The sequence below is a fragment of the Geotrypetes seraphini genome, chromosome 17, assembly GCF_902459505.1.
Source record: "Geotrypetes seraphini chromosome 17, aGeoSer1.1, whole genome shotgun sequence".
Classification (NCBI taxonomy): Eukaryota; Metazoa; Chordata; class Amphibia; order Gymnophiona; family Dermophiidae; genus Geotrypetes; species Geotrypetes seraphini.
The window spans coordinates 1,731,584-1,759,199 of record NC_047100.1 but is presented as its reverse complement, the minus strand read 5'-3'; the positions used below and the strand labels follow the sequence as shown (position 1 = coordinate 1,759,199).

The 27,616-nt window shown below is 44.0% G+C and overlaps 1 protein-coding gene and 1 long non-coding RNA gene across 3 annotated transcripts; one reads left to right on the top strand and one right to left on the bottom strand.

Annotated features, from left to right (window-relative positions):
* Positions 1–99: 99 nt before the first annotated feature.
* Positions 100–10,210, top strand: LOC117351272. Its single transcript, XR_004537375.1, has 2 exons — positions 100–233; positions 9,968–10,210. It is a non-coding gene; the product is annotated as an uncharacterized LOC117351272 (long non-coding RNA).
* On the bottom strand, positions 3,728–27,003 carry LMCD1 (LIM and cysteine rich domains 1). Of its 2 annotated transcripts, none has more exons than XM_033926345.1 (6): positions 26,857–27,003; positions 18,164–18,252; positions 16,317–16,572; positions 11,408–11,743; positions 6,780–6,995; positions 3,728–5,744 (listed from the first exon to the last, which is right to left on the bottom strand). In XM_033926345.1, exons 1-6 carry the CDS (start codon positions 26,881–26,883, stop codon positions 5,592–5,594), a joined length of 1,077 nt encoding a protein of 358 aa, XP_033782236.1. In that variant the 5' UTR covers positions 26,884–27,003; the 3' UTR covers positions 3,728–5,591. The 2 variants fall into 2 exon arrangements, with proteins under 2 accessions (XP_033782236.1, XP_033782237.1); XM_033926346.1 differs by lacking the exon at positions 26,857–27,003 and adding an exon at positions 25,373–25,393.
* Between the last annotated feature and the right edge of the window lie 613 nt (positions 27,004–27,616).

The following is a 27,616-nucleotide window of genomic DNA, read 5'->3' as shown; positions in this document are numbered from 1 at the left end:
CCTCTGCACTGCTTACACATCACCGTCGCCTCCTTGGGGATCTTCTCGCAGAGCTAGCACTTGAGCGACGCTGCCTTGATTTGCTGGTAGCGGTCCGCACAACCCCCGCTCATCCAGGATCAGGCTGCTGTGGCATCGCGGGCAGGTGATGCATGAGTTGCGGGGCATGGGCAGCAGGGAAGCAGCGTGCAGCATGACCGGCGGGAAGATGCCAAGAGAGAAGCGTTTTAAAGGTGAGACACTGACTAGGGGGGGAAGCGTGTCATTTGAGGAAGACAGCCGGGCACTCACCTAAATTAGCCAGGCAGAGCGCCCGGCTAAAAGACGCTAGGGAGAACACTTTGAAAGAGGCTCAGTGTCCGCTGCTTCTAATTAAAAGGACTTTTCAAAAATTCTAAAGACTAATCTCTTTGCAGGAGTGAGAGAAAGCATAAGAAAGAACCCACTGAAGGACCTTTTCTGTTTTTCTGCTGCCGGTCTTTCACTCTGAATCACTCCTCCTTGTGTGATGACATTTCTGTGTGATTATTCTCATTTACATTCCTGCTGTAGGATGCTCACGCCACACAGTCCTTCCCATCCTAAATACTTTTCCTTTTGGAAATGTGTTTTGTGAGCAGAGCTACTCTTATCCTAAAGCAGTTTAATGTCTTAAATGCATGGACATCTAAATCATCCTAATTCCTGACGCAATCCTTTAAGTATGACATGATGGGAATTCTCCCGGGATGTGAGAACATTGCGGTTCTGGGAATGGGATGTCTCTGGACTGTTTCTCACAGTATAACACTTGCAGATATCTGGGGTTTAGAGGCATGAGGGGAAAAAGAGCACATTGTACCCACTTTTTCTTGCTTCTGTTTCAAGCTCAACTTTAATAAACAACGCATCTGTGTCAAAGCATTTTAGCACTTCATCTGCTCTGATCTTTTTGTGTCCTTTCTTTCAAATAAGCATGGCATATTTTGGAATAAAAGACTTCCGCTTTCTAGTAAGATCTTTGATAAGAACAGAACAGAAGAATTGCCATATTGGGTCAGACCAATGGCCCATCGAACCAGTATCCTAACAGTGGCCAAACCAAGTCACAATAAGTACCTGGTAGCCATCTCCAAAATATCCAAATTTCCTCCTCTTCCCATGCCTACCTTAATAACAGTTTATGGACTTTTCCTCCAGGAATTTGTCCAAACATTTTTAAAATCCAGTTATGCCAGGTATTTTGTGAGAGACAGGATGTTGGACTTCCATGAGTGGTGGCAGAAGTGGGATTAGGGTTTGCATCTCTGGGTTTTACAAGCTTGTGTTGTAGCTAACGGGAAGTCTGGAGACAGGATGTGGCATTCATTGACTTTCTCCAGCACTGTCTGAGTAGACCATGTCAATTTCAGTAGATTGTAGGGAATGTTTCTAAACACTTTATTTTCCCTTTTGGTTTTATTTCTACTTCTGTGCTTTAAATATACAATTTACAACCTTGTTCACTTTTCAGGTATTAACCATTGGACATGACTTAGTGGCTCACAGGTCAAGACTGGGTTACAGAGAGACCCATAAACTAGGAGATAAGAGCAGAAATAAATGGCAAATATGAGAGTTAGGACTGAGGCCTGGATCCTCCAGTTGTGACAGGTCTTTGAAAGGCCACTGCTCGTTCCTTGTCTCCTGTCTGGTCCTGGTCTTGTAAGTGGTTGTGTACTCTAGGACAGAGGGAAGAGCAGTCCTCAGCGCCTGCTCGCTCATTCCTCACATATTTGACACAGCACATGTTTTGGGTAAAAAAATGGAATAAGACTCACTCTGTTCTTCCCAAAATGTTTTGTTCCCATTCACAGCGCAGCAGCTAATGTGCAGAGGGGAGGAAAAGGAGCTTACCCTGGGGTGGGGGGCCTTCGCTAAGATTTTGCCTTCATCAATCAAGCTACCAAAAAACCCATTTTAGGACATATTTTAAAGTGGAGAAATGACCATACTTGGCCTTTTACTGATTCCTGTTTCATTAATGTTGTTTTGCTTTAAAGCAAGACTTTGATGACATCATGCATAAACTAGTTGTTCTCCAGCGACTGCAGCCCTGTTCAAGCCTCCAGCACTTGGAATAAAAAGCAGATTTCAAGGGCGGATTAGCAGCTCCATCCAAAAACCTTTCTGGGACCTCCAGCTGGTCTTGGGGTGGTTGTTCTCTGCCTTTTCTTTTAATGCAATGCAGTAACACTGCTGGCAAAACTTGTGGGCCATGAAGGAAAGGAGAGCAGTCTGGGCTGTGAGGCGCTGCGCATTTCTTCATGGCGGATACAACTGCCTCGGGGCCACCAGTTCTTTGCTCTACATACCATCAGCGGGAGGCAGGGGCAGGATTTAGTTATTTATTACCCTTTCCCCCTCCCAAAAGAGGTTCTTCTGCAAATATTTTGTTATTTATTAGGGTTTGTCTATCTGGGTATATATGTAGGATTTATTTACCACCTTTGTGACGAAATTCATGCAACACAGAATACAGCAAAAATAACCTGGACATAAACAATGCACAATTAAATCAGTAAAACACATTCAAATGACAGTACACACTAACATACCCCCCCTCTCTTTTACAAAACCACGCAAAAGGTTTTCAGCACCGCATTGCGCTGACGGTCATAGAATTCTTGTTCTTCAAGTACTCTGGTCTATTATCTTTAAGTGCTTTAAAAACTAGATATAGGACCAAATCCACTAAAGCCAGCGATTGTCGCAAAACTTCTTTGAGCTTTAGCGACGATTGCATTTGGTGACCCGATGCAGAAAACGGCTCACTGTGTGGTTTTCTGCACAACCGCTCATGCCCCGATCCGATCATGCAAATGAGCTCATTAATATTGAAATGCTATGTAAACTAGTAAAGCGATTGATGCGCTAACATGGCTTCCCGATGCACTAAAAAAAGTGATTGCTTCATACCAGCGCATGCACAGATGCTCTCCGAACAAGTGAACAGGTTGAGGGGGTGGGGCTGGGGGGTACACTGACATTTGAGCGCAGGACAAAGTCATGCCGGGACAAATGCGCGCCACTGCCTGAAGCCATTATTACCATTAGCGCTGTGAGGGGGAGTTTGGGTGGGAACCCCCAATACACTGAGAAATACTCATGCTCATGTTGAGAATGTGTATGTGGGGGGGGGTTCCTCCCCCACACCGCCCGTCAGAGCGGAAGAGCTGGTGTTTGGGAGAAGAATGGGACTTTTCGGTGTATTGGGGAACCTCATACACCCCTCAACATGAGCGCAAGTATTTGTCAGTGTAGTGGGGGATTTCCTCTCCACACAACCCTCACAGCGCTAATGGGAACAGTAATAACGGGTTCAGGCGGCAGCACACATTCGTCCCTGAGCGCAATTGTTGGCGTGGCAATGTCTGGTGACTGGACAGGCCTGGGGGGCGGGGCCATGGCTCCAGATTTTAGTTCCAGAAAATCTGCTAACCCTACCCAGCATTAAATATCTGAGAATATCACTGTAGGCTGGGTTGCAGGGAAAAGAGGTGCAAATCCCTGGGGGGTGGTTTAATCATGCAGACCATAACATCTTTTCAGCAACACAATCCTTATTAAACACCACATACTGACAATGAAGACGATCTGCCAGGCCTTCTTAGGGCATTGAAAGTATATTTAAATTGCATATATAGGAAATCAAACAGGATAGGGAGATGACGGCAGAGTGTAACAGAATATGGCACCTGAACACACAGTCAGTCATCATGGTATTTTATTTAAGTCTATGAGAAATATTTCCATCAATATCTCAAACTAATTTTATAAAAATACCATAGGACAAAATTACAGACCTCATTTACTTTTTAATGCATCTGAATGAAAATGATGTTCTTTGTGCATTCACCTTATTAATCAGACTTTAGTCAAATATCATGCAGTAAGTAAATGAGGCTATAAATATTTAAAAGTAGCTGTTGTTCCAAACTCTACAAGATGAATCCCATCTGCTGGCCAGGTGCCACATGGTCATCTCCAAGCTCAGGCCTTCTAGACAAGCTTCCTCCACTGTTTTACCCATCAAATGTTTTCTGAAACAGACAGTATACTTTATGTAGAAGCACCAGAACCCTTCTTTTCCTCCTGCTCAAGGGCAGGAGGTGTCTGCGTTCATTTGTAATGGTTAACTGAGATTTGAAGCTGACAAATTCTTTTGTACTCCTGTTTACATGGCCTCTGTGCTATATTGAGCTCAGTGTTTCTGTAATTTATCACGTCGCTGGCTGATGGTCACCTGCCAAAGTTTTGGGGGACGAGAAGGGGTCACGAGTTGTACGTGGCTCAGTCTCCAGTATTGTAGAAATGTCTCTGACAACTGCCACAGGCCCATGTAGACATTCTCCCTTCTTTCCCTTGATAGATCCTCGTGTCATGGCTTCTTGAATTTGGATTTCAGAAACTAAACAAACCAAAGGTTACTAGGGTTTAACCTGTCCTTTTCAGCTGGGGTCTCGGAACACATTGCGCAGCGAGATGGCACCAGTCTTTTAAAAAATCACTAGAAAAGACGACATTTTTCACTTTATTACGACATTCTTAACCCTCTTGGTTCCTTTCCAGAGAGGCAGTGACCCCCTGATGCTATCACTGATACCTCCAAATCAAAGATCTCACCACAAGGACTCCTTTATCTCATTGCTTCCCAGGGAGTTGAGCCATGGAAGTGGTTTGGAACATATTTAAATACAATACTGTGGTACGTGAAGTGTGGGTGGGCATTTTTAGCTTCTCATGCCTCCCGTAAGGTAGCATGATGGTTAGATCAGTTCTGTCATCCACTTTCGGGTATTGGTGACAGCAGTGGGGTGGGGGAGTGCCATTTGCAGTCTGGAAAGGAAAGAGAAGGGTTCTGCGTATTGAAGTAAAGCTAAAACACCTGAAGACGTAGATGTGATATGAAAGAATCAGCTGTGTGCTTAATTTTTTCTATAGGGCAACTTCTTTTGAATTGAGCTTTTTTTACCTGCACCATGATTGGTTGCTCAGGGACTCCGTAGGCCAGTCAGAGTTCTGTTTAACCTGATTGGTTACCAGGCATTAAGGTATTAAGGCAACATGTTTTGTATGCTTAGCGAGCAGAGGATGTGACTACTTAAAAGTGAGTACGCAACATTTGCTTTATTGATTTTTATCCGATCCTTTAGCAGTTTACATTGTTGGTTTGTTCACTTGAGGGTTCAGTGGCCCTGAGGAAATGGTGTTTAAGCCACAAAATGATTGTTGGCCTTATAAAGTGTGACCTTTTTGTCGCTTACAAAAGAACTTAATAGTATACTTTTCCTCAGCTCTGTCTTTGAAGGAGAAATCGGAAAAAGATGGGGATCGAGCTTGTTAAAATGTAGATGAGCTGATCTTTCTTTGAATTCAGGAACATACACAAAAAAAGTCTCACACGTTCCACAGGGCTCCTCCTCTTGCCCCAAGCTTGAATGGAGGGGCGGAGGGGGGTTGAAGGAAGCTGGTATTGCTAGTATCACACAGGAAGGCTGAAGGTCTTGGTGAGGCATCCAGAATATGCAGAGGTTTGGGGTAAAGACATTTAGGTTGGGGTCAGCAGGGACTCACTGTAGCTTTCTGCAGGCTGCACACCAGAACTTGCTGTGGTCCTTGACATAGGGCATCCCAGCCAGGGACTGGTCACACTGCAGGCAGGCAAAATGGCTCTTATGCCAGGAGAGGTCTTCGGCTTGGAGCGAATCCTCGCAAAATATTATCTGCGACACAAAGGAGAAGCAGAGAGACATTTTAAAGAAAGTACATGCCACAGCCATGAGAAATCCTCACTTGGACTCTGAGCATTTAGGAGACTTGGCCCATCTCATTTTTAGTCTTCTTCCCTTTGTTTCCACGAGACTCGATGAATTATTCTTTACATTTGGGGGGCCTTTTAGTAAGTCGTGATGACCAATTTAGCACATGCTAAATGCTAAGGCACCCATTATATTCTAAATCGGTTTGCACCCCTTTTATTTATTTTTAAAATTTCTATACCGTTGAAACCTAAATGGTTTACATAATTTTACATTCAGAATTCTATAAAACAAATCAAACCAAACGTGAACAAATAATTCTCAGAAAAGGCTTATTCAGAGTCATACGGTTAGAATTTTTATCACCAGCCACAGCTCACAGAATTCCTTTGAGCGTCAGAGCCGTAACCACTGCGGCCAGCGCTAAAAACAGTGCTATGGTTTTGGAAAGGGGGGAGGGTAAGATGATAAAATTTCAATATCTTTTTTTTGTTGTTCATTTTATTTTGGGGCCCATGCTGAATGATATTACTCACAAGGAGATATAAACCTGTATGAATATATAAATAAAATACAGGTTGATTTCTAGAAATTAGATGGAGACCTATGGCCTGGAAGAGTAACCTAGCACTTCTTTAGTGATGCTTCTGGAAACCTTGGGCAAGGCACATCATCCGACTGAAATGGTGAGCCAAATAACTTGTCTACTCAATTTTAATGCACCTTGAATTTCGATTTGAAAAATAAGGAATTAATCCATTTAGACTCTTACCTCCCTCTTTTACTAAGCCAAGGTAGAGGTTTCTGACACTGCTCCGACAGAATTCCCATGAGTGTCAGAGCATTTAGCGCTCCGGGCTGTGGAAGAAACCTCTACCTTGGCTTAGTAAAAGAGGGCCTTAAATTGCGCCGTAGATACAAAAATGGGTAAAACCTTTAGTACTTCTGGCATCTGGTTACCTTCCACCCATCCTGCTTCCCTTCTGACTCTGGTCTTACCTCATCACAAGCCGCACACCGAGGCCTCTCACTTTCGCAGTAATGGCGTCCACACCATATGGCATTGCTTTTCCAAAAATAGATCAGGTCAACTAGAGGTTCACCGCACTTAGAGCACACAAAACACGCTGGATGCCACTGTCTATCATAACCTGCTCTGTCTGCGTACACCACTGGACTATCCAAAGGAGCAGGCTTCTTACAGGTCTCGCACAGCTGCAAAAACAAACAAGCCAAAATCAGCATTGTCGAGTGTAGGACAGATGAACAGAAGGTATCTGCACATCTCCATTAGAGCCAGAATACAGACAGACGCTGCTGGAAATGTGCTGTAACCAGAAGAAAAGGGGGGTAAAGCCAGCACGAATCCTGCTGTGGTTAACTTTTGTTATTGAGAAAGGCATAGGGGAAGCCTCTGCTTGCCCTGGATCGGTAGCATGGAATGTCGCTACTCTTTGGGTTTTAGCCAGGTCCCAGTGAGAACGGGCTACTGGGCTTGATGGACCATTAGTTTGACCCAGTAAGGCTAGTCTTATGTTCTCTTGGTCGTCTGAGTGATCCTGCTCTTCCCGTCTCCCTGGGTCCTGACAGTACTGCAAGTCTGCTCTTGGTTAGTGCCGCTCTCTGCCTTTTTCCCCCTTCTCACAGAACCTTTTGCTTCCTACTGTGATCTTTGCCTTCCAGGCACACACTTCTCAGGAAGTGGAGACTTAGGACAATATAACGTCCACATTTGAAAAGATAAACAGTTTGCGTATTTACAAGCAATGATTAGCTTAAGCCTGAATAAAAAAATGCCCTCCGAGAGGACAAGCAGCAGCCTCAAGAGAGGCGCCTTGCTTCTGGGGTCCAGATGCTCAAAATTCATTGCTGTATATTTGAGAAACCTCCAGGTAAAACATGGCTGGGTTGAGTTGGCATCATTTTTAAGAAGCGATTGCAGACTTGTGCATTCGTGTAAATCTTCTCCAAACTGTAGCCAATGAATCTTCAGAATTGCAATTTAACAATCCAGCTAGATTAAGCAAGGGACTCAGCCCAACCAACCAACTTCATTAAATTCTAAGCGTTATTTTGCCACTGTAGCTGAAAAGAGTATTATCTTATTTCATTAAGAGTCAATTTATAGAAACAAAATTCTATGTTTTGACATTGTTTCAGATCATTGACTAATCCATATCCAAGCCATTCTCTTCTTGTTTGGTCTGAGAAATTTTCAGCTCCTGATCCAAACCCTTTTTGAAGTTAAAGGATGGGGCAGCCTGCCAGTCTTGCGTAGGGACATTGCAGGTGTTTTGGCGACATGAATAAAAATAGTCCTATAAGAAAAAGTGGAGTTTTTTTTCTCCAAGGAAGTCCAGGGAAGCAGGAACCCACAGATGGCTCAGACACAGCCTGAAAAGCTGCATCCTTTATAGCTGGCTAAAATCACCAGTTCAGGAGGGTCGGTACCCATTAAGGCAGTTCTGTTTCCTCTTCTACTAGACTTTTGTACTCATCACAGGAAATTTAATTAACAATTCCATCCAATCTCTTTCCATAACAAAAAAAAAAAGGATTGATAATGGGCAGAGGACCTGACTTTTTGAACACATTATCATGTAGTTGGAGCAGTTGATTGTGATTTCATGTTTATATATCTCTTGAAATCTCTTCTGATTATTACTTAAGTTCCTAACCTTTACTGTTACTGCTTTGCTTAGTTTTGGTTTTTTTATTTGATTAAATGTATTCATGGCATTTTATTTTTAGTCTTTTGTGATTTGGTTTGAGCTGCAATTTGGTTACATGGAATATAAAGCACACACACACACAAAAAAAGTTAAAGTGGGGGAGAGTGTGGCACAATGGTTAAAGCTACAGCCTCAGCACCCTGAAATCCTTGTGATTCAGGGCAAGTTACTTAATCCCTCCATTGCCCCAGGTACATTAGATAGATTGTGAGCCCACCGGGACAGACAAGGAAAAATGTTACCTGAATAAATTCAAGTATACCACTTTGAGCTCTACTGGGAGAATGGTAAAGAAAATTGAATAAATACATAGGTTAAAGTTTTATGAGCCCTCCAGAAACAGAAAAAATGCACCTGCAAACCTAACATAACCTAAATTTTTATTTATGTATCGCAAAAAGCCTTTCAGTTCTATGCAAGTTACCAAAGTCAGAGAGCTACAACTTAACTTGGTAAGATCGGATAACATGCAAAAGTATCTGAGGACAGACTGCTGAATTTAGAGAAAAGGTGCGTTTTTAGGAGCTTTCTGTCAGGTGCTTGGTACGATGGGAATCTGTTGATGAATCTTTTCTGAGTGCTTTGACATGGTGGATATTTTTCTATTCCTGGAGGGATTTCAAGCTGGGTTCTCTCTCTAAAGTCCACCGCTCTAGCCAGGGATTGTCCGAGTGGCTATCCTTCTAAGAATGTAGACGGAAGGCCTTGTCCCTGATTTTTCCTCTTCATATGTTGGGGGTTCCAGTTTGTAAAATGGCTGTTCAATATGCGAATATCCATCTCACGGATTTTCAAAAAGGAAATCCTGACGAATTTCCTGTTGGAAAATATATGCAAGATGGACATTTGGTTTGGACATTATGAGCTATCCGTCTCTATTCTGACTTGGATGCGCTTTCAACAACGCTTTCACCACATACTCTGGCAATGAGTTCCAGAACTTAACTATATAAAAAATATTTCTAAATGATAAGTATTTATTAAGAAAATAAGACTAGTCATACTGGATCAGACCAATGGTCCATTTCGCCCATTATCCTGTTTCCACAGAGGCCAGTCCAGGTCACATCAGAGATTCATATTTACTGTACAGAAGAAGCTCAATATACAACTCAAACATATCAACTTACTTCTTACTTTAGAACATGCGCTGGTAGGGCTAGTCTCAGTTAGGGTGCTGGTCTTAGACCAGAGGGCTGCCGTGTGAGCGGACTACTGGGCATGATGGACCACTGGTTTGACTCAGCAGTGGCAATTCTTCTGTTCTTATGACTAGGTAACTTCATGGTGTGGCCTCTGCTGTCATTTCACCTTTACCTGCTCCACTTCAGTCAGTATTTTCTTGACCACCAAGATGAAAAGCCTTTCCTCGTATGAGTTGTTCCATCCTCAGATGTTCTTTGTTTTATTCTCTTTTGCTTTCTTTATCAATTCCTAACATTGTTTGCTTTTTAGGGCTGCTGCTACACTGAGCAGAAGATTTAAACATACGACTCACGATGACACCTGGATCCATTTCTTGGGTACTGACTCTGCATTGTCCACGTTAAATTTCATCTGCTGGCTGAGTTCCAGGTTTTCAAGTCTCCCAAAGGACTCTTGCGTGTCTCGCAATCTGTCTGTGATTTAACACTTTCAAAGTTGGCTGAACTTGGAATCTGAGATCCACAACAATGCAGCTTTACATTTTGTGATTTATTCTATTGTCGTAAATGATCTAAATGGCCTATACTGATATGTTGAGAGAGGAAGAGATAATGGTTACTGCGGATGTATGGGCTATTTGGCCATGTGTCTAACTCATAACCCTATTTATTTCTTTAATTCGTTTTCTCTAAAGAGCTCAGAACGGTTTCCCCTCTGCCCTTTCCAGCACTTTAACTATAACCCCTGCCCTGGCATCCTGTTTGTTTGTCTTGATTATTTAGATCAGTGTCTCACGACCTCTGTCAAGTCACAGCACACTAAACGTGGCCACACATCCAAAGTGCATTGACATCATGCATGCATGCATGAAGGCCCTTCAGATGGGCCCTGAGCCGCAAGACACATGGCCTGTAGGCAGTCAGCTGGCACCTCTCCTCCTTCCCGCCAGCATCTCACGACACACCTGAAATCTCCAGAGGCACACTGGTGTAGACTGTAAGCTCATGAGCAGGGACTGTCTCCTTTGCGGCTCTGTACAGCTCTGGTAGCGCTCTAGAAATAATTAGCAGTAGTCGATCTCCAGATCTGATCATCTTGCTCAATTTTCCTCATTTGCAAATCATTTATAATTTATGTTAGAAAGAAGAACTTTTAGCGGTTACACTCTCCAATAAGAATTTTAAAACGAGACAAAAAACATCAGAGAATACATGAAACTTTTTGGGTTTTCCCCTGCATTGGAAAGCTGACAGCCTTCGTGTATGAATCTCTCGTATGTTATTTTTGTAAGGACAAAGGTCCCAATGCTGCTTCATGGCTCACACATGATGAGAGTAGCCACAAGACCCCTGTTGCAAAACTGACACGAAACAAGGCCAAGTACCCCCCTTATGACCACATCATGGTGTGTGTTGCAGAACAGGCCCAGGAAAGCTCATTCTTAGAAGCAGTAACCTATGACCTAGTGGCTTCTTTCTAGCTCTTGAAAGGGGCAACTGACATTCTCACCCGCAGATGTTCGATACGCCTGGATTTACACATGTGTATGGTATTGTGTAGGGTTCCCAGATTTTCCAAATGCCCATCCCCACCCTAGACCCTCCTGCCCAATGGGGATTAGTTGGAAGCTTTTCAAAACCCGAACAAAGTGCCAGGTTTTGAAAAGCCATCCGGACATGTCCTCAAAAGGCCATTTGGTAACCCTAGTATTAGGTCTGCCACTATGTTACAAGCATAGAAGTTACTTACATATTCTGCTGTCTGTGTGGTGCCCACAGTCCCATTGGTTGTAGCTTGGGGTGGGCTGACCGTTGCGTTCTGGCCATCCGGCTGCTTTCCTTCCTCCTTGCCAGTGCCGGCTTGACCAGGGAGTGCCACTTCTCCCACACCGAGAGCATCACTTTTATACCTCTTAACAAACTCTTCCATTACTTTGTGTTGGTCCTCTGAAAGGCCCTTGCACTGGGTAGGGTCTTGATCATAGATAGGAAGCTGCCTCATTAACTGCCGGCGGCGGTAGTAAGCCCCTTCCATCCCTGCCACAGGCTGCATCTCTTTGGGTATTAGCTCCATGTAGCGGATGGCCTGATTCATGAAAGAGAAAAATGTAATAGTGAATGTGACCTGCACCTTCCCCGTAACCTTCTGTCTCAGACTTACATTGCATTGCTGTTTTAACCTCAGCACAGAGGTTCAGAGAACATACAATACACAAGTCTGTGGTACATCTCTACCATACTGTATTTTTCCAGTACAAGATGTAAGAGAAAAATCTTCAGTAGAAGCCAAACAATACTATGTCAGGGGTGAGCAAATGGCGTTCAATTGTTTTCACTGGCTGGAGATTAATACCTTTGATTGTTGGAACTTATAACTAGGGCACAGTAGAGGGGTTGGTTTGATGAGTTCATAGAAAGTGCAGAGCACTACAGACTGAGCCCCTTAATTCAGAAAAAGAGGAGAGGAAACCAGAACGGAGAAAATATGTTCAAGCAGACACAAAGCAAAGAGAGAATTATAATAAGTGAGACGTAGGAAAGACGTAAAAGGCAGGAGCTTTAGGTGCCTGGGCCAATCACAGACTTAGGCCCCTCCCAGGGCCATCCAATCAGAGCCAGCAAAGACATGGGAACTGAAGGCAGTGGGTTACCTCAGGCCCTGCCAAAAACACCCCAGTCCTGCATATGCCACTGCAGCCCAGTGACAGCTGGTTGAGTCTCACGATTGTATGGATGAAAAGCTGCTCATCCAAAACACCTACAACTTGAAATATACAACAACATCCAGGGCAGGGAACTGTGCCCAGGCGTCTGGTTCACAAATGTGATTCACTAGACAAACTCTCCCCACCATTTCCTGCAAAGTTATAAACACAAGTGATACTAGCCTCAGCCCCTTCCTGAGAGACCTCTGCATGGCAAGTGACTGCCCTCTGTGACTGTCTTCAAGCTCTGCACTGTTCTTTCTCACCCATCCACAAACAGTACTCAGAACAAGGACCCTGAAGTGCGTTTAGTAGTTTGTCTGGTTTTCGGTGTCTCATGGCACTTACGTAACAAAGAGAAAGCGGTCAGCAGCTGTTCAGGGCTCAGAACCAAGAAATGTTACTGTAAAACAGTTTAAAGTGACCCATGTTAAGATTTCCAAATATTTCTAGCTGCACGTCAAAAGACCAAAAAGAATGTGACTTATTCTTTTAATCATGGAAGACAGACAGAGGAATGTCTGTTTAATGAGAGGATGCAGCCCTGGGACTTCTAAACTAACAGATCTGAGTGCAGGCCAATTTTGCATGTGTAATGACGCAGGGAAAGTGGTAGATCCCAGCTCTGCACAGGACACAAAGCGCTAAATCTACCAGGATCTATTTTTTATGCAACATTAACAGGCAACAGAAGGCAGCAAATTCTGCAGGAGCTTCTTCATTTGGGGACTTGCAGACACTTTTAATGTCACTGTGCAAGTTTTCTGTGTGTATTGTCTCAGCTTTCCTTTCTCAATACCCTTATCCCTTTGCTGAATGTGATGTCATGAATTGGCATAGAGGAGTAGCCAAAGGACCGGACCGGGAGACCTGGGTTCTGTTCCACTGCACCTTCTCATGACCTTGAAGTCGCTTAACCCTCTATTGTCCCAGGCACAAAACAGACTGTAAGCTCACTAGGGACAGAGAATATCAAACCCCTGGCCCTGACCCTATAATACTGTGTAACTAAGGAGGACAACACACCACGGAGTCTCTGGTGAATAAGAAGTTTATTACTCCATCAGTTTGTGTCATGACCTATGACCCCCTGCCCCCTTCATTGCTGTTTTACTTGTTCCCAGAGCCAGTTCTGGTCAGATATTTAGACTCTGATTCTATATAGGCCGCTTACGAGGGGGGGTGCTGAAAAGTTCTCAGCCCAACCAACCAACTTCCTAAATTCTGAGCGTTATTTTGCCACTGGAGCTGAAAAGAGTGTTCTCTTATTTTGTTAAGTGCCAATTTGCAGAAATGAAATTATGTTTTGATGTTGTTTCAGATCATTGATTGAACCATATTCACGTCATTCTCTTCTTAATTGGGCTGAAAACTTTTCAGCACTCCGGGACACAGCTAGGTGTCCTAATTGTGTTCCGGATCCATGCCTAATTTTTTAAAATTGGTTTAATCGGCATGGTATTTGACTGCACTGGTTCTCAGCCAATCAACCCCCCCCCCCTTCATTAATCAATCCATTTTAAGAGTTCAGCGCCAAATTCTTAGGACACCTAGCGACGTGTAAGTGGATGCCTATCTGAAAAAGTAGGTGTGGTGAGGGGCATAGGATAGGCGTGGTTGAGTTTCGTGTCAATAGGTATGTTGACACATGAGATGAGGGAAAAGCTGACCTAATGGCATGGTGCCTATGTCTAGGTTTCCACTTAGGCGCTGCTCGGCGTGATTCTATAAATGCGCTGTAGACATCATTTATACAATCTGGCCGTTTGTGCCTTAATGGGTCTTTGGAACAACATCTGAACTAAAATCAGTAAACTGAGGAAACCCACTGTGCACTTTCACATCCCTCGTTACACAGACACATTCCCCAGTCTTAAGAACCCTGCAAATAATTACGGGCTTTCAATGACTGAATTCTAATTGTGTCTTATAGGCTGTCAGAGAAACGCACAGGCCTTAAGCACTGTCAGCAGGATGATAACCAGGCAGCCCTGTCCAGTTAAATCTGGCCAAACAGAGCCACCAGGGTAATCATGGCTGGCCAGTGTCCAACAGTATAGCTGGCTAACCAAAGTTAAATCATGCCCAGTTGTTTTTTTCTGAGGGGTGAGGGGTGGGAAGAGAACTTGAAATGTTGGACTTTTCTGCCTAAGTTTGTCGTTAGAAAAACATAAATGCACAGTCGATTCACAAACTCAACAATCCTTATGAGTGTTTAAAAACTGGTGTGGACTCGCTTCACTACCTGATTTTCAAACAATTTTTCGGTGGGTAGAAAAATGCAGATTCTGTCAGTTAGGTGGCTTATTTAAAGTGTACCCCTCAAGTTCAGGAAGTGATCTATATTTTAGTAGAGTCACCAGACAGAAAGAAATTCTCTTTGCAGCCCTATCTGAAGTATAAGGTCTTCACTTTAGAGCAGAACACTTCCTTCCAGTGTCTGCCCCCCCTGTCCCTCACACTTCCATACTTCCATTCAGTGTCTGTTTCCCTCTCTCTATCCCTTCCATCTACTGTTCACTCTCTATCTCGCCCCTTCCATTCACTGCCCTCTGTGCTCTTTCCATCCAGTGTCCGCCCTCTCTCTTCCATATGGCAACTTCCCTCTTTCTATGCTCCTTCCATAAACTATCTATTCCGTGCCCCTTCTCTCCTTTGTACATGATTGATTTCAGCTCTGTCACCTCTCTGTTTTTCTCTCTCTGTCACCACCCCCTCCCCTATGCTCTGGCATCTCTCTCTTCTCCTTTCTTTCTTTCCCCCATGGTCTGGCATCATCCCTTCCCTGATTCCCGGCATCTCTCTCCTTTCCTTTTCTTCCATCTCTCCCTCCCCCTCCATGCTCTGACATCTCCTCCTTCCTTTTCCCTTGGTCTGGCATACCTTCCTCCTTCCCTCCAAGCCCTTTAATTCCCTCCCTCATCTTCCTTCAACACTCTCCCCAATTCTCTCCCCCTCTGCTCCCTTTCCTCCTTGTCACCCAAGAACTTCATCGGGCAGCAGCAGCATTCACAATTCACTGTTGTTGCCGGCTTCAGGCCTTCCTCTCTGTCGGGTCCTGTCTTCATGAAAACAGGAAGTAGGCAGGATCCGGCAGAGAGCCAGATTTTAAGAAAAGATGGGATTAGCATGTGGGATCTCTTCATGGAGATAGTTAGGGGATGGGCCATTAGTGTGGGCAGACTAGATGGGCCGTGGCCCTTTTCTGCCGTAATGTTCTATGTTTCTATGTTTCAGTTTTGGTGTCCTTATCTCAAAAAAGATATAGCGGCACTAGAAAAGGTTCAAAGAAGAGCGACCAAGATGATAAAGGGGATGAAACTCCTCTCGTATGAAGAAAGACTAAAACGGTTAGGGCTCTTCAGCTTGGAAAAGAGATGGTTGAGGGGAGATATGGTTGAAGTCTACAAAATCCTGAGTGGTGTACAACGGGTACAAGTGGATTGATTTTTCACTCCATCAAAAATTACAAAAACTAGGAGACACTCAATGAAGTTATAGAGTAATACTTTTAAATTTTTTTTTTCATTCAGAGAATAGTTAAGCTCTGGAATGCGTTGCCAGAGAATGTGGTAAGAGCGGTTAATGTAGCTAGTTTAAAAAAAGGATTGGATAAGTTTCTGGAGGAAAAGTCCATAAACTGCTTTTGAAAAAGACATGGGAGAAGCCACTGCTTGCCCTGGATTGGTGGCATGGAATGTTGCTACTATTTGGGTTTTTGCCAGTTACTTGTGACTTGGCTTGGCCTCCGTAAAGACGGGATACTGGGATAGATGGACCATAGCTCTGACCCAGTAAGGCTATTCTTATGTTTTTATTTTTTTAACTGATTATGGTGTTTTTCTCATTCGGTTTTTAGTGCTGTACACTGTTTTGGCCTGTTCTGCTCAGTAAAGGCAGTGTAGAAAGTGTTAACAAACATAACCACACAGACCCAGCTGGAAAGTCTCTTACCAATTTCTGGGTCAGGCCAGGCGGGGCCCATTCATAGGTGACAGTGTTGAAGGTCGGGTCCTTGCGTGACACAATGGGGTTGGTGATGATCATCCGATTCCTTTTGTATATTCGCACCCCATCACTGCCCTTTAGTCGGGCTGTCAGGTTGGAATATCTGGAATCTGTTAGCAGACGGCCAATTTTCCGGTCATCCTCCATGTCCGAGCTGAGGCTGTGATCCTCTGCACCACATCGACATGCTCGGCATATCTTCCTGTGAAGAGCAAAATGACATCATTCGTGAGTCCTCCATGACCTATTGCAGGCATTTGTTCTACACAGGTTGATACTTTTAAGTTTAGTAACGGGAAATGTCACTGGGGATCTGGTGACAGCTGCAAGATAAAAGGGCTTTGTTATGTTGCCATATTTGGGAAGAGTCCCCGGAAGAGTTTCTGATGTAGGGAATACAAGACTCTCACAGTGCGCCCCGAGCAGCTGATGCTACTGAGTCACAAGGAAGGAATCTCCCTTGGTAATAATGTGATTTATTCGGAGATCTGTACAGATGCCACACAAGGCAAAAAACACTAACAGAGCCTCAACGTGCAATAATCACTCTGCTGTCTCTGCTTTGGTGGTTTGAAAGGGTCAGCTCCCAGCAGGACGTTCCCAGAGCGAGGCCTTTCTCTTAATACCTGGTACAGGGAAAAAAAGACCATCCCAGATATTTCCATTACTTCTCTCACTCTATCACACTTACACATCATAAATCAGGTTGAAGAGCAACCAAAATGATAAAGGGGATGGAACTCGTCTGGTATGAGGAAAGACTAAAGAGGTTAGGGCACCTTGGAAAATAAATGGCTGATGCAAGTCTACAGAATCCTGAGTGGTGTAGAACTGGATCGATTTTTTTTTTTTTTCCTCCATCAAAAATTACAAAGTCTATGGAACACTCAATGAAGTTACAAAGTAATACTTTCAAAACCAATAGGAGAAAATATTTTTTCACTCAGAAAATAATTAAGCTCTGGAACGCATTGCTGGAGGATGCAGTAAGAGTGGTTAATGTAGTTGGCTTTAAAGAAAAGGTTTGGACAAGTTCCTGGAGGAAAAGTCCATAATCTGCTATTGAGACAGACATGGGGGAAGCCACTGCTTGCCCTGGATCAGTAACATGGAATGTTGCTGCTATTTTGGTTTTTGCCCGGTACTTGTGACCCAGACTGGCCACCGTGAAGACCAGTGGTCTGATCCAGGAAGGCTATTCTTATGACATTTACCCCCCTTTTACTAAACCGCAATAGCTGAATGTTTCACATTGCTCCCGACGCTTAAAGGAACTCTATGAGTGTCAGGAGCAGTACGGAGCATTCAGCGTGGCTCCCTGTGCTAATAAGTGCTATCACGGTTTAGTAAAAGGAGGGGTTAATGAGGTTAAGCAGCAACTACACTCTCCTAACAGACTTGATGTCTATGGGTGAACTGGGGGATACTTTCACTTTCTTTCTCTTCGTTGAAGAATTGGTGTGGAAAAAAGAGGGAACTAGTATAAGCAAACATCCCCTTCCTCCACATGTAGCCCCTACTAATGAACCAGCACAAGGCTCTCAAACCCTGCACCCTTCTCCTGGGGCTGATGCTGAAAACTGAACCCACAATGCTGTCATTCAAGATGGCTGCTTTTGAATTGCCCCTGATGATGCAGTGCAGCCGTTTTCAAAAGGCTCACCCCAGGCTTAACTGCTTTCCTCCGGCACATCATTCAAGACCTTCTGCATTGTTGTATGTCTTCTGGAAAGCATTTGTTTTTAGGAACTGAAATGTCTGCAACAGACTTTTCTGCAGGCTTGAAATCTTACCTCCATGCATGTGGCTCGAAGCCTTTGCAAGCTGCCCTGCACCTCACACACGATGCACCTCGTCCCAGTTGCTGCTGGCTGACAGACATCTGGAATAAAAAAAAAAAGACACCTTTGGTAGTCCAACCTGTTTTGAACATTTGTTTTGGCATTCTGTTTTTTTTGAAAGAATCATGGTAGTACTGAAAAAAAGCACAAAAGTCTTATATCCTGAAAAGAAGACTTGATAGCTCTCCCACTGGTGTGACCCAGGATAGCTTTTCTTATGTTAGCTTTCCTCTGGGCATTCACCCTCTGCTCCAACATGCAACCCTTTCTCTTTCCATGTTTTTCCAGGTGTGTCCGCTCATCCCTTCCTTTTCTTCAGAGGGCAGCAGTTCAGGAATCTAAATGAAAATGACCTTTACGGCATTTTCCTTTTCCAGAGTCTCTCTTTTTTTTTTCAATTCACTTGCTCCTATATATTTCTATAATAAACTTTTGTGTCTGTTCCCTCACCTATATTTCAACTACTTCCATCCCCCCAGTCATCAGATATCTGGCTTCCTTGATCCCTGCCCTCACCCACAAAAAACTTATCGCCACCCACATCTCTTTCCCTCTTTCCTACTTTCTTTATCCCTCCTTCTCAGCTACCACGGTCTTTTCCATTTCTTGCCCACATACCATTTGCTATCCCCTTCCCTACATTCATTTTTATTTTTTCCCCCACCCAATTCCCCCATCCCTAGGGTTACCATTTTTGGTAAGTCAAAAAAAAAAAAGGATATCTGATCCCACCCATTCCCCACTCCCACCTCCATTCCACACAAAGTGTCCTGCCCCACCCCGCCTCCCTCTAGTCTTGCCCCTAAACTGCACCCCCTCCACCCCAGTGCAGCCTCTCTCTCCAGCGCCCCACTGGGCCACCCCAGTCAGGTATGGCTTTTGTGAATTTCCCCTGTCCCGGTACCTCTTCCAGCGCTGCAATTTCAAAACTTCAGGTATCTGGCAGCATTAGCGACGTGATCCTTTTGCTGGTGGCCTGATCTGGAAGCCTTCACTCTGCAGCACTTCCTGTTCCCGCATAGGTGGGATGCTGCTGAATGAAGGCTTCCGGGGTAGGCTGACGGCAGAGAGGTCACATCAGGAACGTTGCCAGAAATTGGGACAAGGGAGACTCACAAAAGCCAAACCTGACTCCAGGGCAGGGGCTGGACTGGATAAATTCCCTCCAGTCTAGGAAACCATCCCTACACCTGGACAGCTCTCTAAAAAGAGGATGCGTCTGGGTAAATCTGGATGTCAGGTTTTATGAAAAATTTGATAAAACACTTATTAAAATTTCTAAGCGATTACATAATAAAAATTGGGGAAAAGGAACATGTAAAGACAGACCTTGACTATAACTTACTTGAGTGTCAGAAAAGAAGAACACAGGGGGGCTAATAAGAATAGGGTAAAGGCTTTAAAAAGCTGCTAAATTGAGGCTTTAGTTGTAAGTTGCAGTATTGTGCGGTTTGTGAAATTGCAGGCGCATGTTTAAGGATTTCCAATCTCAAATGCATCTCTGAAAAGCAAACTCTTCAGTGAACTTTTAACCTGACCCATTCCCCATCTTTGCCCCCACGCTCTAGATCCCCATTTCTACGCTCTCACCATCAAGCTCCTTCTTCACTGTTCTATTATCTTCTATTATCCCTCTTTCTTCTCTCTGAAATCCCCTCGCTATCATTTAATTCTACCCCATGAGCCCCTCTACTCTCTTTCTTCCTGGATGTTTATGTTTATTAAAAATTCTTAATATACCGCTTAGCTAAATTCAAGTCACATGTACCTGACAAAAAGGGATTGGGACTCGAATACCGCCTTTTTGTAGTTACACAACCACACTCTTAATATTGTTTGGTATATATTTTAATTGTTTTTATTGTATATGTTTACTTTTGTAATCTGCTTTGGATAAAGGCAGACTAAACTAAACACTCAAAGCGGTTTACATACAAATAGTAGCAGCATTCCATTCCACCGATCCAGGGCAAGCAGTGGTTTCCCCCATGTCTTTCTCAATAACAGACTATGGACTTTTCCTCCAGGAACTTGTCCAAACCTTTCTTAAAACCAGCTACACAATCCGCTCTTACCACATCCTCTGACAATACGTTCCAGTGAAAAAAAATTCCTCCTATTGGTTTTAAGAATATTTCCCTGTAACTTCATCGAGTGTCCTCTTGTCTTTGTAATTTTTGACAGAGTGAAAAATCGATCCACCTGTACCCATTCTACTCCACTCAGGATTTTGTAGACTTCAATCATATCACCCCTATCTTCTCTTTTCCAAGCTGAAGAGCCCTAACCATTTTAGTCTGTCCACATACAAGAGGACTTCCACCCCCTTTACCATCTTGGTTGCTCTTCTTTGAATCTTTTCTAGCGCCGCTATATCTTTCTTGAGATAAGGAGACCAGAACTGAACACAGTATTCCAGATGAGGTTGCACCATGGAATGATACGATACATTCTTAGTCTTGTTAATCATCCCTTTTTCAAATAATTCCTAGCATCTTGTTTGCTTTTTGGCTGCCGCCACACACTGGGTGGATGGTTTCATTGTATTGTCTACAATGACACCCAGATCCTTTTCTTGGGTGCTAACCCCTGGTATAGCAATTCTTATTAGGTTTTTTACATGCTGCTTCCATGGCCCATGAAGATTAGGCCATTTCCTTGGTGTAGCCCTATAGCTGCAAGCATTGAACCCAAACACACAGAACTCACTAGCTGAAAAATAAAGTTCAGGGTAAAAGCCCCCATCCCAGTTAAAAGTGTGGCAGCTGTTCCCCACCAGCACCTTCTCTCAGAAGACTGTCATCTCCCTCAAGACAGTTTGGCAGTTACACAATGCACAACTATGCCCTCAGTGGGTAGACACGCCGATGGGGGGGTCACGCTTCATGGCATTCAGCTTACTTGCACAAAATCCCCCATTTGAAGAGTCTGCTGTCCCCGTATGACAGTAAACAAGCCACACGCAAACAACAACTTTTCCCTACGGTATGTGAGAGATGTTCCAGGTAGGGCTGGATCAGTGGAGAGTTTTGGATTTTCTAAACTACCCACATAACCAACAGAAGATTTTCCTGCATAGGAAGGGGCAGAGAGCTATGTTGACACTTTTTCCGTTGGGTATCTGGGTACTGGGAAAATTACTTCCCAAATGACTGTCAGACTGCCTAGATTTTTTAATAGTAAAGTTCCTTGATCGCACTATATTACATGACATTACATTAGTGATTTCTATTCCGCCTTTACCTTGTGGTATGATATTAAGAAGTACATATTGTTAAGATAATAAGAAATAGTTTGAACATTTTCTAATTTGCTAAGAAGTAGATAGTATATCAGAACTGGGGCATATCCCACAGCGAGACATGTCCCGGCTTGCACTGTGAGTGATTCCAGGGTAAAGGTAGCAGCTGTACTAGTCAGAACATAAGAGTTATACTGGGACAGAAACCAGTATCCTGTTTCCAACAGCAGCCAAACTAGATCAGAAGTACCTGGTAAGATCCCAAAGAGTAATACAGATTTTATGCTGCTTATCCTAGGAATAAGTAGTGGATTTCCCAAAGCCATCTCAATAATGGCCTATGCACTTCTCTTTTAGGAAAGTATCCAAACCTTTTTTAAACCCTGCTAAACTAATTGATTTCACCACATTCTCTGGCAATGAATTCCAGTTTAATTATACGTTGTGTGAAGAAATATTTTCTCCAATATGTTTTAAATCTACTATTTAGTCCCCTTGTCCTAGTATTTTTGAAAAGAGTGAACAAGTGATTCACATCTACCCTTTCTACTCAGTATTTTATAGACCTCTATTGTATTCAGACATGCCATTTGGTCACCACACAATTTTTTGTGTTTGCTTGGTTGCCTTAGTAAAAGGTAGTGGGTGGATGCGAGCTGCTAAGATAAGTGGAATATCATCCTGTACCGAACTTTTTCAAAGTAATGGACCCCATGACACGAGGTATATCGGACGCAGATATTGGGGGGGAAACTGAGACCACAGAAGAGGATCTGAAACCCCAACAGGTTATAAACTGATCTGCAGTGAACAAATTATCTTCATTTCTGCTTTGGTTTAAAGATGGGATCCACCTTCCTTTTGTATTTCCCCTATATGGCTCTCTTTCCTATTTTATAATGTAATTCTTTACCTTAATCCTATCATTCCAGTAGGTCCCATATGTTACCCTATTTTACTATGTACAAACCGCTTAAAAGACTGATAGGTGGTATATACATTTTTATGAAACTTGAAACATGTGAAACATTTTCATTAAAAAAGTCAAAAAACCACGAGTAGCAATTGTGTCGATATTGGAGCATCGAAGCCATCCATTTTCCTTGCTTGATGTTTCAGCAATTGAGACTAACTGGTTTTCAATACCTCAGTTAGGCTCTAGGATCTCCGAGAGAGGAAGAGATGGTAGATGGATAGGCCATATGCTCTTTATCTGCCTTCATTTTCTGTTCTAGCCCTCTTCACCTGCACAGACATGTTAATACTAGGATAAGAGGACCTGAGGCCTCTATTTACAATTTTACTTCCTCTGATCTTTGAGGAACATTCAATCAAATGAAGAGCTTAATCTTTGGCTCTGGGGAGGTCGGCACACAGCCTTACAGCAAGTCTAGTCTTAAAGCCCAAGATCTGCAATAAAGTCTATAAGATCATTTCAATCATCTCTTTAAGTGCTCAAATAAATAGTTTCTGCTTCAGACACTAACACAAACATCTGTCATTGTGAGGAAGAGATTCTCTGGCTTTTCTCACTCTGCCAGCCAAGCCATCAGCAAAAATTAGAGATGAGTACTGGTTTGCAGTTCCATTTTTAAAGCCTTAATTAATGCCAGACACTGTCAAATGATATGCTTAGACTGGCAGAATGATGCAGTCAGCCCTCAGTAACATTGTGGGACCCCACTGGTGCCCACAGTGAGCTCCTAGACTTCGCCACCAAATATGCCATGTCAGCGGGAAGAGTAGGTAGGGTAGGGTTACCATATGGCTCCAGAAAAAGGACGGATTGAGATATCCGGGTTTTACTTTACTGAAAGCAATGGAAGTAAAACCCAGATGTCTCCTTCCATCCTCCTTTTTATGGACGGTAGGGGCTCTGTCATTAGCCTCTAGGGTTAGAATCTACTGTGTAGCCTTTCGAAGTATCTCCCACTTTGTACAGCTCTAGCTTTCCTGTTACGATGCAGAAAGAGAAAAATATCCACCAGTATAAAAGCATTTCTCATCAAGTGAGAAGATTAATTCTACGGTATTTAAGTGAAACCAATTCAACTGTAAGCTGTGTGCCATCTCTGAATCCAGAGCAGTCTAATACGCAGAGCTGTAGTGCTAGGGTTATCATATGGCTCTAGAAAAAAGAGGATGGATGGAAACATCCGGGTTTTACTCCCATTGAAAGCAATGGAAGTAAAACCCAGAGGTCTCAATCCATCCTCCCTTTTACAGAGCCATATAACCCTACGTAGAGCTCACCACCGAAGTCTCTTGAAGACATTTCTGAAGATTTATAGCTTGTTGAAAAAGTCTATGGCATGAGCCTGGAAGAGGAGCTCAGAGTTTGCTCTGCACAAAGTCTCATATGGAGTTGTCATGGCTTGGACTGGAATCGCTTCTTACAGATATGGTCATCGTTTATCACTGCTCATAAGAATAGCTGTGAAGCATCTTCTGCTTAAACACCACCTGCTACCCTCAAAACATACTCTTTTACGTCTACTGGATTCCTCTATAGCTGTCGGTTGTATCTAAAGCTTTGTCCAGTAGACGCAGGTCAAGGAGAGCGCTGGTCCCATCATCTAGCCTGGATCCTCTGGGAAGAGGTGCTGCACTGTGAATTAGTGGAGATACTCTGAGGTCAGGCCATATTTCTGGTCTATTAGAAAAGGGCAGAGGCACACCGATTTCTCTACTTGTATGTTTTTATTCTAAATGGTACAAGCTGGAAACCACTGGCTGACACAGTGGCGAGATTTCATGTGGAAAAATGAGAGTCACCCAGAAGGCACAGACTTGCTTTGTAGCCCTGCAGAGAGCACGGATGTCTGCTCTCCTTTCTCTGCTCTACGTCTCCCTCCACCCTCCAGCTGTTGAAACAAAGGACTGATTCAGACCTGGACGACCAGTCTGGCTCCCCTGCGTACAGGCATTTTTGAGTGTTTATGTGTTGGAAAGGCTGGGCTGGCACATACAATCCCCCTCAGTGCAGCAGCTACACAATAGACAGCAAAGTTTATATTGGACCCAAAAGAGGTCTTTGGAATCAATTTCCCGAGCTCACAGGCTCGAATCATCACTAGATAAGTACAGGGTAAAGTGATCTGCTTTTTAAGAGCTGCTGGGGAGCTATTACAGTCTTATAAACACCTTGTTCTGTGGTCAGTGGTAAAGAGAGCAACTCCCCCAATTAATATGTAAAGGGACAGGAGGAGTGGGGCTAGTCCTTATTTCTGTCATGAGTGCACCAGAGACTCTGCCCTTAATGAGACCTAAAGGCTACTGCCAGCTCTCCAAGGCATGGAGGGCAGATCTATCTATGGTGTGTGCACTGCTGGCAGCAAGGACTATACATGGTATAGCAGCAGTTGCTGGTAGGTCATAAGAACATAAGAATAGCCTTACTGGGTCAGACCAATGGTCCATCAAGCCCAGTAGCCCGTTCTCACGGTGGCCAATCCAAATCACTAGTACCTGACCAAAACCCAAAGAGTAGCAACATTAATAACAGACTATGGACTTTTCCTCCAGGAATTTGTCCAAACCTTTCTTAAAATCAGGTGCTATGAGTCAGCACCTTACTGGAAGCCACTTGTGGGCCTCACAAACTATAGGGAGTGGAGATTGGAGAAGTAGCCAAATAGTTCTCCATGGACAAGCAGTCTCAGTCAGCCACACATTTGGATTTGCTCTCCAAGAGCGAAGCTTTTGGAGCCTCCCCTGGGCTTGGGCTAGCCCCCTTTGCATGCTCCCCTGCAGGAGCCCCTTGCCTCAGATTACTTTATCCGCCCTGCCCAACGGTCGGATACTACTGCTCTCCAAAGAAAACCTCAAAGAAAGAAGAAATAAAGAAAAGAAAACCTAAAGAAAGGACAAGAAAACCCAGCATGACAGAACCCATTGGCCACTAGGGACAGAGAAAGTACCTGTATATAATGTGTACAGTGCTGTGTACATCTGGTAGCACTTTAGACATGGACGTCGGAACAGGGGCCATGTCCCCCCCAGATGGCTCTCCCACTTCCCCCAGCCACTCTAGTTTAAATCTTCGGACAGCTGCAATGAGCAAGCGTGCTGCCGTCCAGCTGCTGAAGAATGAAGACTTCCGGGGCAGGCCGATGACAGCAGGCTTATTTGTTGTCGCTGTCCGAAGATTTAAAATGACAGTGGCCAGGGAAGAGGTAGGTGGGGAAGCCAGGAGCCAGAAAGAGAGGTCTAGGACAGAGCTTTTGCCCTCCTCCCCCCCAACAAAAAGTGTTCCACTATGGAAAGGATTAGTAGTAATAGCAGAGTGTGGCTTTCCAACTTGTCTAGTAAAGTAAGGAACAAAAGACACTATATATTGTGAGAAACTCCTCTGAAGCGAAGCTTTACTTCATGCCATGATCTCGGAGCATACGAGGCCCCCAAAGCCTACACAGGTGTACTGACAGAAAGTATGAAAATGGAAAGAGCAAAACATACTATTTATTATTTCTATAGCGCTGAAAGGTGTCCACAGCGCTGTACATTTAATATTCAAGAGGTGGACCCTGCTCAGAAGAGCTTACAATCTAATTTGCACAGACAGACAAACAGAACATCTCAAGGTTGGGGAGTTTCTGGCAGAATTCAGATACATGAAGAAATATAACGGCAAAAGAACCCCTGAACCATCATTGATTAATCTTAACATGCTAATGTAATTTCAAAAGTTTTTTGTATTATCGCTGTCTGTATACAGTCTCTTCCTCTGTAAACCGCTCTGAACTATTTGTGGTGTGTATTAATAAAGTTGTTATTATTATTTACACTCCAGTTCTTACACTATGGAAAGACCACGTATGAATAGCAAAGAGTGATATTCACTCCCCAAAGGCTACACTTCAGATCTCCGAAGTGGGGTCTCTCTTGAGCACCTCCCTGAGGAGATGGGGCTTCAAATTTCAGGGAGTCACCATTTTTTAATCGCCTTTATCCAAGGCGGCTCACAATAGTACATCCATATCATCCAGATCCTCTACAGCAGCAAAAATCTCAACCACTCTACTACTTCACATTCCCAGCCCCAAGACTTTTTTCCCTTAGTATGTGACTTTCCTGCTTTGCAGAGCCAGGGCACACGAAAGAGGGGGGAATGATTCTTATTTTTGTATGCCATTTTAGCAGACAAGGGTCCAAAGAAATGCACAGCCCTAAAAAAGAAAGGGTTCAAAGACATGGAAACCCCGCAAGGAGACAGCAGGTATGGTGACCAGCCTTCAAGTTCAGAGGCCACAGGAGGATGCAGTGGGAGCTGTTTTGTGATTTTTCTTCACTCGTCGTGGACTGGAGTAACTGGAGAGCCAAGGAGCCCTTCCACCCCTAGAAACTGAAGGAGCCGTTCCTGGTCCCCTCTGCACACAATGCATGCAGCCCCGGGATGACTCACCTGCTGCAAACCGGGACTCAGCTCCATGATGCAACTTCGGCAGATGTGCCCGGCCAGCTGCAGCCCGATCCTTTAACCGCACAGCAGAGGAGGAGCCCCCGACCCAGCTCCGCCCCCGACGCCCTTAGTGGCCGCTCGCACCTCCTCGGTCCTGGGTACAGCGCTGCGTACTGAGCACTGGGGGCGTCGGTTCCAGGCAGCCCCTGTGCTCCCGGCTTGCCTCGCCCGCCTCTTTCGTTCTGTTTATTTCGTTGACTCATCCTTTGTATCTGAACGGAGCACCAAAGTTTCCCTGGCTTGTGGCCAAACCAGCGACACCATTAACAGGCGGTTTCACAAAGGGAAGCCGGTGGTTTCCAGTTATTTACTGTACTGGACATGCAGATCGTTTGGGGGTTGATTTTAGGCGGAGTCTAACACCAATTATATTGCAAACTGCAATGAATCCTAGAAGAAATCTGTGGGTTATAAGAAATTATATGGTACTAGTGTTTAGCCCGTTACATTAACGGGTGCTGGAATAGATGTGTAGAATTTCTTTCTGTCTCTCTCCCTCCCACTGTCTTTCTGTCTCTCTCCATGCCCCCATCTTTCTTTCTTTCTGTCTCTCTCCTTGCCCCATCTTTCTTTCTTTCTGTCTCTCTCCTTGCCCCATCTTTCTTTCTGTCTCTCTCCCTCCCACTGTCTTTCTTTCTGTCTCTCTCCTTGCCCCATCTTTCTTTCTTTCTGTCTCTCTCCCTGCCCCCTGTCTGTCTTTATG